At 45.4% G+C, this 17,524-nt stretch overlaps 1 protein-coding gene across 4 annotated transcripts; it reads left to right on the top strand.

The window, feature by feature from the left end:
- Positions 1-6,058: 6,058 nt before the first annotated feature.
- On the top strand, positions 6,059-12,315 carry LOC101823230 (small vasohibin binding protein). Of its 4 annotated transcripts, none has more exons than XM_013123389.3 (3): positions 6,059-6,245; positions 6,617-6,769; positions 11,989-12,315. In XM_013123389.3, the coding sequence occupies exons 2-3, from the start codon at positions 6,656-6,658 to the stop codon at positions 12,073-12,075; spliced, it is 201 nt and encodes a 66-aa protein (XP_012978843.1). In that variant the 5' UTR covers positions 6,059-6,245; positions 6,617-6,655; the 3' UTR covers positions 12,076-12,315. The 4 variants fall into 4 exon arrangements, with proteins under 4 accessions (XP_012978843.1, XP_012978842.1, XP_005083914.1 ...); XM_013123388.3 differs by having other exon boundaries at positions 6,060-6,245; positions 6,620-6,769; XM_005083857.4 differs by lacking the exon at positions 6,059-6,245 and adding an exon at positions 6,317-6,525 and having other exon boundaries at positions 6,620-6,769.
- The last annotated feature ends 5,209 nt before the right edge of the window (positions 12,316-17,524 follow it).

The raw sequence follows: 17,524 nt of genomic DNA, 5'->3' as shown, positions 1-17,524 counted from the left end.
TCCAATCCCAGGGGATCCAGCATCCTCAAACAGACATATATGCAGGCAAAATTCCAATGTACATAAAATAAAATAAATACATTTTAGAAAAATTCACCTCCAAATTTCCCTAAGGAAAAGTTAAATCAAATCAATCAAAATAAATTTTCTTGTTTTCCTACAGCCTTGCCTTCAGTGGAATGTATCAAGTTTTTTTTTAATTCTTACCAATTTGATAACAAAATTGTATTTCTCAGAATGTGATAGCCCTTCATGTTAATCTGTATTTATTTGATTATTCATTCATTTGGTCCTTGTCAATGACTTCCTCTGTATTTTGCTGGTTTTTCTCTTTGACACATTTGTCTCTTAATGCCTGCAAAATTCTTCATATAGTAATGAATTTTCTTCCCATGACACAAGTTGAAAGTATTTTCCCCCAGAGTCAGTTACATTTTAAGTTTAAACTAGTTTGATTTTTGAAGCTTCTAAGTCAGAAAAAAAAGAAAAGAAAAAAGAGGAGGAAAGGATCCCAGCAGACATTCTTTTACTGATCTTGAGCAGTTTAAGAAGATCCCAGGCATCATTAACTCACAGTTACAGTTCAGGACCCAGCAGACTGTGAGGGCAAACTACATGGCTGCTCAAGTATTGATAGCACTGCGGTATTAAGTGAGAGTCTTTAGACGGAGCCCCCACCATCATTCTCGTCACTCGTTGTATCTGGGCTCCTAATTGACAGTTAACCATTGCCCCACCTTATCCTTTAAGCTGTTCTTTGTAAAACGAAAGATTATTCCTCTATGTCCATGAGCTTGAGGGTCCTGAGAAATTCAAAGCTCTAGACAGTCTAAGACAAGAAGGAAGAAGGGAGATAACTCACCACATTTGGGATGCGGGATCTTTGTTCTTTAGTGACAGAGCTGGCACCTCCTAGCTGGGAATATCTTCTTCCCATGGGTGGGGTGACCTGACATCAGGCAGGAGTTCCGGGAAGATCCCAAGAGATAGGCCTGGGGAAAGTTCATATTCTAGACTGACGACCAGAGAGCCCCAATGCCAAGGGCTCCCTCTACCCCATCGATGGCCTTCTGGAGGTCCCTACAAACAAACAAGCAACGCCCTGTCTGCCCACCCCTGATAAAGCAGGAGTGTGGAAAGGAGGCTCCCAGAGCGAGGGAACAGTCTACTGCTATGGCAAAGAAAGGGCTTCCTCCCCCCCCCCCCAGCTCTCTTTTCCTCCAGCGCTTGGTGCAACAGTGACTCCTGCAATTTGATCCCATCGCTCCTTTTCTTAAGAGCTTGTTCTCCTTTACACCTCAACCAGCATAGATTAGGAGATTCGTGAATGGAACTGGAGCCCATATACAGGGAAATAAAGCAAACTCGGGAAACCATACTGCTCATTTCTTCCTATATGTGGGACTAACATTTAGAGGTGTGTGTGTGTGTGTGTGTGTGTGTGTGTGTGTGTGTGTGTGTGTGTGTGTAAGCTATGAAAGTAGAAAGGAGACCATGGGAGAGGAGAAAGAAACTATAAAAGCAGGGAAAGAGCAAACTAATGCAGGCAATATGAAAGCAGAAGGGAGGACTATTGGGGAGGAGAGGGAACAGCAACAAGGGGCTGGGAATGTATGAGAAGGTACTGGGAGAGGGGATGAATAAGGATAAAGTGTAATGGCATACACATATGAAAATGCCATGAGGAAACACATCACCCTGTATGCTAACTTAAACTCACTTAAAAAATTAGAAGGTTGGCTTCAAGACACCCGCCAGTCAGCTATACTCTTTAACCCACAGCTTTATCTCCAGCTACACCTTGATGTATGCTTTCAGACAAGCAAACTGCTTCCTGCCCCTCCTGTGTCACACCCTTCCCAACTGCTTACCTCCGTACTGCCCATGACTGTATTCATAGCAATACAAAATATGCACTTGGACTTTTATAAGATTCCCTGTGGTTTCTTTTGCTCAGTGAACACTGGGTGTTGAGTTTAGCAGATTTTGTTGGAGGCCTGCACTGGAGCCCCTGATGTGGCTGACCTGTCACCTTCAGTGTCGCTGAGACTTGTCAGCAAGCTATAGGGCCCCGGCAGCTCTGCTTACTGTCTGAGATTCTACACAAAGGCTCAGAAGCCCACTTAGCCAGTGGACATCCCCAGCGATCACCATAGGTGGTGTTCTAAGGAATCTCAGGAGCAGTTCTGAGTCATCTTGACTACATACTCCTCCAAGATTTCCCACTGGGACCCAAATGCAAGAAACCCTTTTCTGGGCTGGAAAGATGACTCAGCAGTTAAGAGTACTGGATGTTCTTCCAGATGACATGGGTTCAAATCCCAGTAACCACATGGCAGCTCACAACTGTCAGTAACTCCACTTCCAGGGGATCTGACACACTCACACAGACATACTCGGTCAATGCACATAAAATAAAAATAAAATTATTTCTTAAAAACACTTTAAAAAGAAAGAAATCCTTTTCTTCTGGATATCCTCCTGAAAATGCTTGCATTGAAGGGCTTCTCTCACATGCTTCTTTGGGTATAGAGTGCTGGTGTAGTAATTAAGATGCTGGAATTCATCCATCTGTCAAGACTCTGGGTTTCCTCTCCAGCACACACACACACACACACACACACACACACACACACACACACACACACACAGAGTCCTTACACATTCATCACTCATTTGTGTTAGGAAACTTCCAACTCCTCTGTCTCCTAGTTATCTTGAATATATAATAGATCATTATAAATGTACTCACCCTAGAACACTACGACTTATCTCTCCCATATAACAATATATTGGCAGTCATAACCCAACCTTTGTCTATGTCCCTTCCCCCAAGTTTTAATTGTTTATTTTGTTTTCAGACAGCATTTCACTACATAGTCCAGATTGTCCTCACACTTGTTTTTTTTAATTATTTATTTATTATGTGTACAGTGTTCTGCCTGAATGTCTGCTTATGGGCCAGAGGAGGGCACCAGATCTCATTGTAGATGGTTGTGAGCCACCATGTGGTTGCTGGGAATTGAACTCAAGACCTCTGGAAGAGCAACCAGTGCCCTTAACCTCTGAGCCATTTCTCCAGCCCCTGTCCTCAAACTTGCAAATCCTCCTGCATCTGCATCTTGAGTAGTGGGATTAAAGCCATTCACAAAATCAGGTCCAACCATGCTTCTCTTTAAATGGTAAATGAATGGAGTTCTGGACTTCCAGCTAAACAAATATGGTTTTATTGAACACCTCCCCAGCCCCTAGTCACTAGACTTTTAAAAGGACATTTCTTGTCTTTTCTCCTTTATTTATTTTTGTTTGTTGGTTGGTTGGTTGGTTTTTTCAAGACTCACTTTGTAGACTAGGCTGGCCTTGAACTCACAGAGATCTGCCTGCCTCTTTCTCCTGAATACTGGGATTAAAGACATGAGTCACCATCGCCTTGGCTGGCTTTTAAATTTTTAATTTACTAAAGCACTGTGTGTGTGTGTGTGTGTGTGTGTGTGTGTGTGTGTGTGTGTGTAGACTGGAGGTCAATGTCAAGTGTCTTCCTCAATTGAACACTTTATATTTTGAGACTGTCTGTTACTGAACCTGGGCCCACCAAAGTGCTTAGGTTGCCTGGTCATCATGCTCTAGGAATCTGCCTGTCTAAAGAGCACTCTATTATGTCATAAAACTTTCTTCTATGCAATTTTAATTGTTGTGTTGGATTTTATTTACCCTTTTGTCCATTTTTTTGTTTGTTTGTTTTGAGACAGGGTTTCTCTATGTAGCCCTGGCTGTCCTAGAGCTCACTATGTAGACTGGCCTCAGATGAACAAAGGTCAGCCTACCTCTACCTCCTGAGTGATGAGATTAAAGTTGTGACTTCTATGTGCCTCTTTCATTCATCTTAACCCTAATGATAAGATGTTGATTCTTAGCAGGTCTTTAATTCCAGCACTTGGGAGGCAGAGCAGGCCAGCCTGGTCTATAGAGTGAGTTCCAGGACAGCCAGGGCTATACAGAAAAACCTTGTCTCCAGAAAAAAAAAAAAAAAACGTAAATGTTGACTGGTGTAGTGTTTTCCCCTTGTAAGTAGTGCTATTTATGATTATTTACTTAGGACAGCTTCTTTTGTTTTTTTTTTGTTTTGTTTTTTTTGTTTTTGTTTTTGTTTTCCGAGACAGGGTTTCTCTGTATTGCTTTAGAGGTTTGTCCTGGAACTTTCTCTGTAGACCACGCTGGCCTCAAACTCACAGAGATCTGCCTCCCCAGTGCTGGGATTAAAAGCATGCACCACCAATGCCCAGCAGGACAAATTCTTAAATGTAAATTTGCTTAAAATGTCTGGAGCCAATTCTTAAAGCTGGGGTAAAAGAAAAGCCCTCTGGTGTAGGGGATTGAATTTACAGTCTCTCACACTGTGGCACGTGTTCTACCACTAAACTACATCCCTAACCCACTTCTTTTGTGAGACAGAGTCTCGGTAAGTTGCCCCAGGCTGATCTTAGACTCACTCCATATGTAGCCCAGACTGGCATTCAACTTGTGATCCTCCTGCCTCAGCTTTTCCAGTAGCTAAGATTGGGGGCACAGTATTTCAGTTATTTAAAGTCTATATACAAAAGTATTAACATTGCTATTCATTAAATCTCTTGAATTTTGTCTTGCAAAATGAACTCTGTATCATAGAACAAGAACTCTCCTTTCCACTCCCACCCTCACTCCCTGGATGTCACTCTCCCAACACAAACCCCTGGCAGCCTTTCTCTCTGTCTCTCTGTCTCTCTGTCTCTCTGTCTCTCTCTGTCTCTCTCTCTGTCTCTCTCTCTCTCTCTCTCTCTCTCTCACACACACACACACACACACACACACCACACCCTGGAAATCACTCCCCGCCCCCAGCCCCTGCAGCCTCTTCATGTTTCTTAAGAGTTTGACTAATTTTGATACCTTGTATAAGCAAATGGAAGCATGCAGTAATGTGTGTGTGTGTGTGTCTGTGTCGTGTGTGTGCATGTGCATGCGTGCGCCAGTACTCATGTGATTATGCCCATTTTTAAAGTTTTGAAATCTAATGTAGAATTGGCCTCCCAAGAATATAACTCACTGTTGGACTGAAAGTACCTACATGTTCATGTAGGCTCCCCATTGGATGCTTAATATGTAGGCCTGCTAGGTAGATCAGGCTTAAATACAGAGATGCATTTGCCTCTGCCTTTGGAGTGCTGGGATAAGTGTGTGTACCGTCATGTACAGAAATTCTTACTACTTTCACAAAGAAACAAAGCAGGTCTGAATGTGTCTCCAGAGGTAGTTGTCCTCTGAATCCTGCCTAAAATACTGGCTTTAGCACTTCTAGATGGGGAAATCACTTTTCAATGCCTGTATAATGCATCCTTATTATGAAGAATAGGGACTTAAAATGCACTGTTCTAAGAATAGTGCCTGGAATATAAAAGACCCAAAGAGAAGCAGTTATTGCTATTACTCTGTCTCCTCCTTCACGTCCTTCTCTTTAGTCAATTCTTGCTAATATAACAAATGAAAATGATAGCTAGAAATTCTACTTTACACTCCTTTGATAATTCTGTCCCCCGTAACTCTATCTCTCTCCAATTTATAGAGAACCTCGAGCCTTTGCCTCTCCTGTGCTGGGATTAAAGGTGTACACCACCAGGCCTGGCCAAGGGGCCCCGTATTTAAAATGTTTTGGTTTTTTTTTTCCTCTCTCTCTCTCTCTCAAAGTTTTCAAAGCACTGTGGCAAACAGGATTCCATTTGATTCTCCTTATAGACCGGTAAATCAGGAAGGAAGCAATCATCAATCATGACTTTTTGGATTTAGAACCTGATGCTCAGAATTCCGGTACTAACCAATTCCAATTCCAGGAATCAGATTTCGCTTTTTAAAGCCTCGCTGTTGTCCCAGAAACTAGAAGCCGGGAAAAGCTTTGGTTACTTGTAAGAATGTCCCAGCCACAGGCCCCGCCCCTCCCGCTTCAGGTCCTGCCCTCTAGTCACAGACCCCGCCCTACACGCCTCCGACTCCGCCCCTCCCGGTCCGGCCACGCCCAGGCGAGCTCTCTGCGCGCGCGCAGTGGCTCCTGCGGGAGGGACACCTTTGGCCGCGGCCCCGCCTTCCCCGGCGCGGCCCGCCCAGTTCAAGGGCAGCGGGGCTGGGTGCTCCGGTCCCGCGGTAGGGGAAGACGAGGGTGAACCCCGCGTGGGGGCTGGTTTGCGACGTGGCGGAGGCCGGGAGACCGAGGCCGGGTAGGGAAGGGCGCGGACCCCCGAGCCGCCATCTTGCTGCGGAGGGGCCGGGAGGGCGGGGCTGGCTGAGGGCGCTGCCGTGGACCCGGTGGCTTTACCCCTCGGCCTCAGAGACTCAGCCGTGGCGCACGCCCCCGGGTTGGAGCTGCTTTCTCCGGCCTTCTCATCTGCTGCTCACCCGTGTTGGTAGGGAAAGGCCCAGGAAATGACTGCTGTCCCATTGTGCAGGAAACTGAGACTCATAAGTAAGGAGGAGACTGGACTAGGAACGCACAGCGAGGTGCTGGCAGTGGGACTCCAGGGTACCCTGCCTCACTGCCAAGCTAGGGAGTTGGGGGAGAGACTAGCAAGCGGTTCTCTTTTTGTACCAGCAGGTCAGAGCAGACCAAGAAGCATTCAGAAGCCAAGTCATGGATCCACCTGCCCGGAAAGAAAAATCCAAAGTTAAAGAACCTGCCTTCAGAGTGGAGAAGGCTAAGCAGAAATCTGCCCAGCAGGAGCTGAAGCAAAGACAAAGAGCAGAGGTGAGACTAAGGAGGGGGCTCTGTGTGCCCGAGTCAGCAGGAGAAGGTACTGGAAGAAAACACAGCAGACAAAACTTTACTAGGGGGGGTCTCTCCTTGTCTTCAGGCAGGACATTTCGGGGCAGAGAGGCCATCAGGGTCCAGAATGATGAAGTGGAAGCCAAGAGTCACAGGTCAAGTTAGTGGCAGAATCCCAACCTGTAGCAGGTCTCTAGATGACTCCTGGCACTGAGCTTTTGTGCTAAGGATCTGAGGAACACATGAAAAGAGAAGAAGCAGCCGTGGATGAGGGAGGGATCAGAGGGGGCGAGGAGAATATGAATAAATGAATGAATGAAGTGCCAGTGTGTCCGGTGACCAGTTACACATGTGCATTTGATACAAAAAGTAGCTAGTTGGTGGGTGGGTTGATAAAAGTGCCTGCTCCAGAAGTCTGACTGCCCTGCCCGAGTCTGTTCCTCAGAACCCATACATAGATGGAAGAAGAGAGAACCACACAGGGTTAGGCTTAGGTTAGGTTCTCCGACCTCCACACTTACCGTGCATCCACATACACACACCACCACCAGCAGTTTTTAAGTGTCTGCTTCTAACCATGTAAAGGCTCACACTTTGAGCCCACCAGTGTTTCTTTGTTCTCTCAACACTTAACCACTTTAACAATAAAAAGCTTTAAAACATTTACATTCGTAATGAACCACATCCAGACATGAGTATTTTAATATTTAGTATCAGGAATAAGTTTGCTGGTCTTTTCTGCCTCTTTGTGGCGTGTGTTTTTGAGAAATTTTAAAGTACAGAAAACACCTTTCTCGGATGGGTGGTCAGTAGTATTGAATTTTCCTACAATTTTCTTAAGATAAATAAAGTCACATAAATTTGATGTCCCCTTTGACTATTTGTCTTATACCTTTTCTCCCTCTCCATGGGTAAGTCTTTTTTTCTTTCTTTCTTTCTTTCTTTCTTTTTAAAGAGGTTCCTGTGTGTAGCCTTGGCTGTCCTGGAACTCACTTTGTAGACTAGGCTCACAGAGATCTGCCTGCCTCTGGCTCCTGAGTGCTGAGATTAAAGGCATGCACCACCACCACTCAGATCCTCTCCCCCCTTTTTAAAGATGCATTTTCATTCAAATAGATGAATACATTATCTGTGTATGTTTGTGATGGGTATGTGAGCATGAGGTTATGTACCCATGGAGGCCATAAGAGGGCATCAGATGCCCTAGAGCTGGAGTTATACGAGGCTATGAGCCATCTGACATAGGTGCTGAGAACAGAACCAGGGTCCTCTGGAAAGAGAAGCAAGGGCTCTTCACCACTGAGCCCTCTCTCCAGCCCTGAGCCACCTTATTTAATATATTTACCTACTCCTCCTGTAATGGATAGTGTAATTATTTACAGTTTTGCTTTTTACAAACATTTGTGCGGAAAAACTTTTAGGTATTTCCTTGGCACCTGTGCTAGAATTTTTCAGGTATTTGACTAGAAAAATTACCAAGTACCATTTCAGTTTTCCTAGACATTGCCAAATAGCTTTCAGAGGGATTCCTCAAGCTTGCACCCCTGTTGATAGTGTGAAACACTTACTGTTCCTTTTGCTCTGACAGTTGATTATTGTCAAACATTGTTTATTGGATCCATTTATTAAACAAATATCCAGCTGCTGCACTAGTGTATGGACTTGAGACAGCAGTTCCTGCCTTCATAGAGTGTGCATTCCAATAATCGTAATAAACTCAGGAGCATGTCTGAAGTTCCTTAGCACCCCAGAGTCTCCCCATCGACTAAGGCAGACTGTCTGAAAACCATGGTCCTCCATTTGATAAATGTGTCCCTTCTTTACCCAGATCCAAAATGATTTTTTTTTTTTTTGGTTTTTTGAGACAAGGTTTCTCCAGGATACTACTTTCTCTGTATTGTACTCACTTGGTAGACCAGGCTGGCCTCGAACTCACAGAGATCCGCCTGCCTCTGCCTCCCGAGTGCTGGGATTAAAGGCGTGCGCCACCAACGCCCAGCCTCCAAAATGATCTTAAGCTTTGTGCTTTAGCAGACAGTTCAAGGAATGCTGTAAGAAACAGCCCTTCAAACTCTGTAAACACTGAAAGATAGGTGTGGAGGGCACTGTTCACATCCTTACCACATCTACTTGTCTGACTTCCACTCATTCTTCCCATGTGATCTTAGAAAAAATACGTCTGAACATCACTTCCTCGATGTCTGGGAAAATGGGGGTGGTGGTGTCTACCGCACAGTATTTTAAGGAATAGAAATTACATATGGAAAGCCCTTAGCACAGTGCCTGGCACACAGAAGGTGTTTGATAACTGGCAGTGATCACGATCTGGAGTCACCATTGCTTCTAAGCAGCTGATGTGCTCTTACCATGTGGACTTAGCAGGATCAGCTGGTTGTGTCCATATTCACTTGCTGAGCTGTCAGGTTGGATGTACATGCCAGTAGCAGCTGGCACCTGTTAGCTCCTACTATGTCAGCTTGAGCGAGGCCTGCACATGTGTGAGCAAATGCTGAGGCAGGTGTTACTATTTCCCATTTAACCCTTTGTGAATCCTTCTGGAATAAGAAGTGGTGTGACCAGAGTCAGTAAGAGCAGGCCCGTGGTCAGAGCAGTGCTTCCTACTTGGTGTCTCTTGGTTTTGTTTCTGTCACGCTGGGGCTTGAGTCCAGGGTCTGTATGTGCCTTGTGCTGTATCACTAAGCTATACCCCCAGCCCCAGTCCACTGTTCGCTTCCCTAGCAGCTGTCTTGCTATTTTGCCTGTGTTCCCTGGAATGGAGTCATTCATAGGAATGTGCCAGCACCTCCTCAGGAGGAAGGGATAAAGATGCCGTATTCCAGAAAGGAGGCACGCAAGGGATGGGGGCTCATTTGGCAGGGGAAGCAGCACATCACACTGCTATGAAGTCTCGCTCTTGGCTCAGACACCTGGACATTTTAAATCTCTTTGTACCCTGCTTATTTCCCCCTTTCTCCTACCATTCTGCCTCTTTGACTGGGAGGTCTCCAGGATACTACTTAATATCCCTGTCAGTCCCAGAACAGAAAGTAATACACAGATCACAAAGGTTGGCAGGTGTCAAGTCTATGAAGCAGAGACTTTTCTGCTCTTTTTTGTTGTTTAGGTTTTTTGTTTTTCAAGACAGGGTTTCTCTTTCTCTGTGGCTTTGGAGGCTGTCCTGGAACTCACTCTGTAGACCAGGCTGGCCTCAAACTCACAGAGATCTGCCTGCCTCTGGCTCCTGAGTGCTGGGATTAAAGGTGTGCGCCACCAACGCCCGGCTGATGTTTCTGCTTTTTAAATATGTGTCTTCCACTCAGCCTAAGAAACTGAACTTGAAGCAAGCCCAGTGGCACATACCTGTAGTCACAGCATTTGGGGGATGGAAGTGGATCAACAAGAGTTCAAGACCAGCCTGAGTAACATAATGAGGGAGGCCTTGTCTCAAAGAAGAAAAGAAAAAGGAAAAAAGAAAAAGGAAAGGGGGAGAAGGGAAATAGATCAGTAACTTGGAAGGTCCAGTGTGCACATCTGGTCATGTGCCTGTTCACATAAGCTGTTTCGTTTTAAGTTTATGCTAATCATTGCTGTTCTATATGAACTCACTACCTCTGTAGTATGGACTCCTAAAATAATGTTTTCGTAACAATAAGTCTCTTCATTTTACATATTTCTGAATTTTTAGTCATGTGCCTCTATGGCTTTAAGTGTTTTAGTTTAAGATTGTATCTCTATAGAGGCTGAAACTCTTTATGTAAACCAAGCTGGCTCTTTATGTAAACCTTGAACTCAGAGATCTGCCTGCCTGTGCCTCCAGAGTGCTGTGATTGAAGACATGATTCACCACACCCAGCCTTCTTTTTTAAGATTTACTTTTTAACGTGTGTGTGTGTGTGTGTGTGTGTGTGTGTGTGTGTGTGTGTCCAACCCCGGAGCATGGGTGTTGGGAACTGAACCCCAGTCCTATGGTAAAAGCAGCAGTGCCCTTAGCTGTTGAGCCATCCCAAGTCCTTTCCCTCTTCGGCCTCTCAGATTTTGTTTTGTTGGGACATGATCTCTATTGTATAGCACTGGCTGTTCTGGAACTCACTATGTAGGCCAGACTGGCCTCAAACTCAGAAAGGTTCACCTTCCTCTGCCTCCCAAGTGCCTCTCAGATACCTTTATTTTTTATGAGTGTTTTGCCTGCAAGTATGTCTGTGACCTCTGTAAGTGAGCGGTACCCGTGGAGGTCCCATGAAGGCATAGGAACCCCTAGCACTGAAGTTAAAGACAGTTGTGAGCTGCCATGTGGGTTCTGGGAACCAAACGCAGATCCTCTGCCAGAGCAACAACTGCTCGTAACCATTGAGCCATCTCTTTGGCCCCAAGTTCTATTTCTTAGATTAGCGGTGGACACTATATTCTGTGACTTGCTCTCTCCCCTGAACATTTTTTCCTTGCTACATTTATGTGTGTGTCATGGAACATGTGTGGAGGTCAGAGGACAATTTCCACCATCAAGCTTGGCATGTTTTCAAAATATTCTCTAGTACATGGCCTGCACTAGGCCATGTTCCCACAGCTGCCTCCTCCCTGGACTTCTACAAATGCCTCCTAAGTAGTTGATAATCCCAGTTGGCCTCCACTCATCCTTTCCAGAGCCCAGATGGAGTCAGGTTATCCCTGCATACTCATTTCTGCTGCTCTCTGGAGCCTGCAGGTGAAGGCCCAGACTCCTTGACCTGGCATTTAAGATGCTGACACTCTAGTCTGTCCAGCTCCCCAGGTCCCCCATGTACACTCACCTCGGAGGCCCAAGCCAGCTGGCCACCGGCCACAGAGGCGTGGCCTTCCAATCCAGTCAGCTGCCACCAGATATGATGATAGTCAATGCAATAGGGAATACAATACATTTATTTACCTGAGAGAGAATCACACAAGCTGGGAGTCAGAAGCCTGGCTGGCTTCCAAAAGAGGAGCTCCTTTCTCCTTTTGCTTCCTTTTGTCTCTACCTGTGCTAATTTACTTGTCCCCGCCCTCATGGGCGGATAACTTTGTGGGGTTCACTCTACAGGGATCCTGTGCTGCTCTCTCAGACTTGTCAGGCACCATCTAAAGACCAAGCCAGCCCCTTGCCTCACTGCCCCTCCTGGTGAAATCCCAGCATTTCCAGCAGCCTCAACAGCAGCTTCCATTGTTAATGTGTGTTCTCCATGCAGATCTATGCGCTCAACAGGGTCATGACAGAACTGGAGCAGCAGCAGTTTGACGAGTTCTGTAAGCAAATGCAGCCCCCTGGGGAGTGATGCACAGGCCCTGGAACCTCACAGAACTAAACAAGCCTTGTGGAGAACTCTGCACTGAACTTCCTGTAGGTAACTTCACCACACTGGTTCCTCCTCTCAGAACTGGCCCAGCGCTTGCTGGGTAGACTTCTCATCTGGAACAGCAGATTTTTTTAAAAGGCCTTTTTTCTACTGTGTGAGAAAAATCATTGTTTCTAGTGAAACTGTGTCTTCACTAAAAATAATAAAATACAAAATGTTCATTTGTTCTTACTTTAGGGTGGGAATGCCTTCTCACAGGAAGTAGAATAAAGAATGGGGTAGGTGAGGGCTGGAGGGATGGCTCAGCAGTTATGACTGCTCTTGCAGAGGACCCAGGTTCAGTTCCCAGCACCCATCCATATTCGACACTTCACAACCACCTGTAACTCAAGATTCAGGGCATTCAACATCTTTTTCTGGACTCTATGGACACTTCACTCCCACAGAAAGACATACAAATATACACATAGTTAAAAATAAAATAGGTCTTTAAAAAAAAAGAGCTGGTGCCGGACGTTGGTGGTGCACGCCTTTAATCCCAGCACTCGGGAGGCAGAGGCAGGTGAATCTCTGTAAATTCGAGGCCATCCTGGTCTACAAAGCGAGTTCCAGGAAAGCCTCCAAAACAATACAGAGAAACACTGTCTCGAAAAAACAAAAAAAAAAGAGCTGGCGTGGTGGCACATACCTTTAGTCCCAGTACACAGGAGGCAGAGACAAGCAGACCTGTGAGTTTGAGGTTAACCTGTTCCACCGAGCAAGTCCCAGGTTAACGAATGCTACATAGTGAGACCCTGTCTCAAACTCACACTCATGTGTATGCGTGTGTGGATATGCATGCACATACACACACACACACAGAATGGGATCCAGTGTCCTTGGAGACAAAGGAGGTGCTTTGCCATGGGAATGAGGACAGCTCATTGTCTTTCTCAAGGGGAAAGAATGCAGGAGTCAATGGATTTGGTAAGGTAAGTGTGGAAGTTCTTTGGAGAGTGAGAAGCAGGGTGATGAGAGTGAGAAGGGAAGGTGACAGAGGTTTGCAGAGAGAGAGTATGAAACAGCAGTCTAGTTCCACAGACAGTGACACGTGGGATGACAGCTGGGCAGCCGTAAGGCTTCACTGGGGATGAGCAGACACACACACACACACCAAGCAGCACTGACCATGGAGTGTTCTCAGCCCAGCTGGAGGGAGGCACAGTAGATGGAGAGTTGTGATCGAGTGAACCAGGGCTTTGCTCAGCAGCTAATGTGGAAGCAAAGACGGACAGGGAGGCGCTATTCCCAGTGCATGGACTGTAACAATGGGCTGGCTCTAGGCTGTGTGAAAAAGGAAGTGAGAGCCAGACATGGTGGCACTCACCTGTAATCCCTTGGGAGGCTGAGGCAGGAGGATCAGGAGTTTGAGGCCAGCCTGGGCTACTTAGTGACACCCTGACTCAGTGTAAATGAGAACTGGAAGAGGATAAGGGACTCTGAAAGTGTCTAAGGCTCACGAGTTAGAGTTCCTACTGTGCTTGAAACAGCTTCTGGAAGTAGAGACAGGCAGATCTGTGTGAGTTCAAAGCCAGCCTGGTCTACAAGTTGAGTTCTAGGACAGCCAGGCCTACACAGAGAAATTCTGTCTCAAAAAACAGGAAACAAAAATAAACCATGCTTACTTCCAGTGTTCTGGGCCTTGCTGATCACAGGCATCCCGTCACGCATGAGTATATGTGACCTTTACTTCCATTTGAGCTACTAGCCAGGGTTAAGAGGTGGGAAGCCAGGATTCCCCCCACCACACCTGCCATCCTGTGAGTACAGCTAATAGTAGTTCTGGGGGGGGGGCAGTCCAGGTACTTTAATGTTTTCATCTTGCAGGTACTTCACCAGTCCTAGAGTCAGGTTTGTGAGGGGAATGTTCAGACTGATCCCTTAGGAACCAAACACCCATCACCCAGCTTCCTGTGTTAGGGGTAGAGGCATAAAGTTGTCTCAGACATGTGCTTAGGAATGTAATTCACCCCCACGTGTGCAGTAGTCACTGTAATGCTGAGCAAGTGCTGGCATTCGGGGCATGGACCACCAGACGTGGATAAAACTAAAAACATTTTTTCTTTTGATTTTTCGAGACAGGATTTCTCTGTGGCTTTGGAGGCTGTCCTGGAACTCGCTCTTGTAGACCATGCTGGTCTCGAATTCACAGAGATCCACCTGCCTCTGCCTCCCAAGTGCTGGGATTAAAGGTGTGTGCCACTACTACTACTACTACTACTACTACTACTACTACTACTACTACTACCACCACCACTACCACCACCACCACCACCACCCGGAAAAATCTTTTTTTATGTTTTTTTATTTTTTATTTTTATTTTTTGGTTTTTCAAGACAGGGTTTCTCTGTATTGTTTTGGAAGCTGTCCTGGAACTCACTCCATAGACCAGGCTGGCCTCGAACTCACAGAGATCCACTTGTCTCTGCCTCCCGAGTGCTGGGATTAAAGGCGTGAGCCACCAATACCTGGCCAAAATCTTTTTTTTAAAGAATATTTTTAATTTGAAGGGGTTGCTAAATTACTCCTTTTATCTATCCTTCAAAATATGGATCCAGTTAAATCAGTGGTTCTCAACCTGTGGGTCACGGCCCCTTTGGGGTTCAAATGACCTTTTCATAGGTGTCATCCAAGATTATCAAAAAACAGATATTTATGTTATGATTCATAACAGTGGCAAAATTATAGTTATGGAGTAGCAATGAAATAATTTTATAGTTGAGAGTCACCACAACATTTTAAACAATGTATTCTGAGTGCTTGTTTGCGTGTCTGTATGTGCCCATAGAGGCCAGAAGAGGGTACAGGATTCCTGAAACTGGGGTCACAGAAACTTGTGTTGATGTGGGAACAAAACCTCTGCAAGAGCAGGCAGTGCTCTTAACTGCTGAGCTGTTTCTCCAGCACCCCCAAACACACCCCTCCACCCCTGAAATGACAAGCTTACTCAGATCACACTTCAGGAAAACCCAGCTGGAATTGCCCTGGCTTGTGTGTTTGTCCTCCCAGGGAAAGTAAATCTTCGTGTCAGAAATGAGAAAATGGGCTTATAGAGATTAAACATTTCACCAGGACCAGACCTGCAAAAGCAATAGGATTCTGTCATAGGGTTGCACGCAGATATGGAGCAGTGCTTTGGAAGAGGAACCTCTACCATACTGGGCTTACACCAGAACCCCGTCCAGACTCCCGACTTCACTGGTGTGCTGAAAGAGCTTTCGTGTCATCCTTTGCCTTTGTGCTTGTGTGGAAGCCCAGGAAGAGCAGCAGAAAAACTGCTCTCCAGGGAATAAAGGTGCTGAGGTGAGCTGCAGCAGAGCCCCCAGCGCTAAGAGGCAGCTAGACTCTGCAAGGGGCCTCAGCTGCCCTGGTGTCACTAACCCAAGTGGGGGAAAGCAAACCTAAGGAGTAAGAGTTGGCAGGGCGGTGGTGGCACACGCCTTTAATCCCAGCACTCGGGAGGCAGAGGCAGGAGGATCTATGTGAGTTCGAGACCAGCCTGGTCTACAAAAGCTAGTTCCAGGACAGCCTCCAAAGACACAGAGAAACCCTGTCTCAAACCCCCCCCAAAAGGAGTAAGAGTTATTACTGTTACAACTGCTGAATAGTTCAGTTGTCAAAGTCTGGGGGAACTCAATCCTGTTTTAACTCTGCTTCTGCCACTTAAAATGGACACAATTGAAGAATCACAGTTCTTTGGGTTTTTGTTGTTGTTGATCTTTTCTTTTGAACATAGAAACAGCCAGAAATCATTTGGTCAGAGCTTGGAAGTAGTGTGAGGACACCTTTGACTAATCCCAAATAGCAGATTTTGAACAAAATTTAATTGGTTGAGAATAGCCCAAGCATTCCTAACACCTACTCTATGGAAGCGCCATGCTGGCTGTTGGTCCCTAAGAACTCATGTGACAGCAGTTCTCAAGAGCTTTGGTTAAGTGTCGATTCACACTGACATGAGTGCTCAGCCTGGAAGAACACCTCCTGGCTATGTCTGAGCCTGAGTGGCTATATTCTTACTATAGCAGCCTTTATAACTTCTGAGAATCCACAAGGAAATTGATTCATCTGCAAAAAGAACACTTTTTTGAGTGCTAGGCACTTGGCAGGTAGTAGAAATAATGGGCATAAATGAAAGGCAATTATGGTCTAGCAAAACACAGCAGATCCATCTAACAGTGACCACATAAAAGAAGAAATAAACACTGGGGAAGAGAGGTCTGGGAGAGGATGCTGCCAGCTTCCTTGGAGTTGTAATGCCATTGGCATTTTTCTTTAATTTTCAAATTGGTATTTATTTTTTAATCTAATTTTATATTTGAGGAAAATTTACCACAATATATACATACATACATACATACACACTACTCTTAAAACTTCAAAGGCAGACACATGTAGGGGAGTTCAGGCGCCACTGTGTGGGAAGAAGCAGAATTAGCCAGCCATCTTTTGGATGTCCGAAGCAAAGCTGGGATTCCCTGGTTATTCTCCATAAGGTGCAACTTTGGAATATAATAGTATGCAGTATTTCTGTCTGGTTTGTAGTTTTGCAAGACAAAGTGACATCTCAGTAGAGTTTAGTGTTTGAAAACTTAGAAAAGATACACAGAATGAGACCCCTGGAAGCCAGTGATGGCTATTCTTTGTTCTCAGAAACACCTGGGATTAACTAAATCCCAGCAGATACACCTTTGAGGGATTTTTCTTTTTTCTCTCTCTCTTTATGAAACAGGTTCTCTCTATGTAGTCCTGGCTGTCCTGGAACTCACTATGTAGACCAGGCAGACCTTGAGCCCAGAGATCCACCTGTCTCCGCCTCCCAAATGCTAGGATTAAAAGCATGTGCTACCGCACCTGGCCCGAGGGAATTTTGTTAATTAACTCACTTAAAGTTAGAAGACCCACTTTTAGTCAGGAATTTTTGAAGTGGGAAGATCCACCCTTAATCTGACCCCACCTTCTTGGTGGTGGCCTGTGTAAGTAAAGGGCACGGGAGAAGGAAGCTTGCTCTCTTTGCCTTCTTGCCCTCACTAGAAGTTCATTCCTTCATTGGCATTAGAGCCTACTTCTTCAGGATTATGTCATATACTGAAGACGTGCTGAGACATCCAGCCTTATAGACTCAACAATTATTGGATTCTTAGACTTTCCGATGGTAGATAGCCATTGTTGGACTAGCTAGAGCATAGCCTATCAGCCACTCTAATAAATCCCATAGATAGATAGATAGATAGATAGATAGATAGATAGATAGATAGATAGATATTCATTCTATCCAATCTGTTCCTCTAGAGAACCCTAATACACCAGGTGAGACATTTGGGCTGCCAATCAATTTTTTGAGATACAGTATCATGTATCTAAGGATGGCCTGGAACTCCTGATCCTGAG

Source organism: Mesocricetus auratus, unplaced genomic scaffold, assembly GCF_017639785.1.
Source record: "Mesocricetus auratus isolate SY011 unplaced genomic scaffold, BCM_Maur_2.0 Super-Scaffold_100014, whole genome shotgun sequence".
NCBI classification, from domain to species: domain Eukaryota; kingdom Metazoa; phylum Chordata; class Mammalia; order Rodentia; family Cricetidae; genus Mesocricetus; species Mesocricetus auratus.
Note: the sequence above shows the minus strand (reverse complement) of the source record. Positions and strands in the feature narration are given on the sequence as shown.

Excerpts from the sequence above, each read along its gene's own strand:
- LOC101823230 (XM_005083857.4), top strand. The coding sequence starts at position 6,451 with ATGACTGCTGTCCCATTGTGCAGGAAACTGAGACTCATAAGTAAGGAG. Across the intron at positions 6,526-6,619 it reads GACTAGGAACGCACAGCGAG|GTCAGAGCAGACCAAGAAGC; the intron begins GTGCTGGCAGTG and ends TTGTACCAGCAG. Across the intron at positions 6,770-11,988 it reads AGCAAAGACAAAGAGCAGAG|ATCTATGCGCTCAACAGGGT; the intron begins GTGAGACTAAGG and ends TTCTCCATGCAG.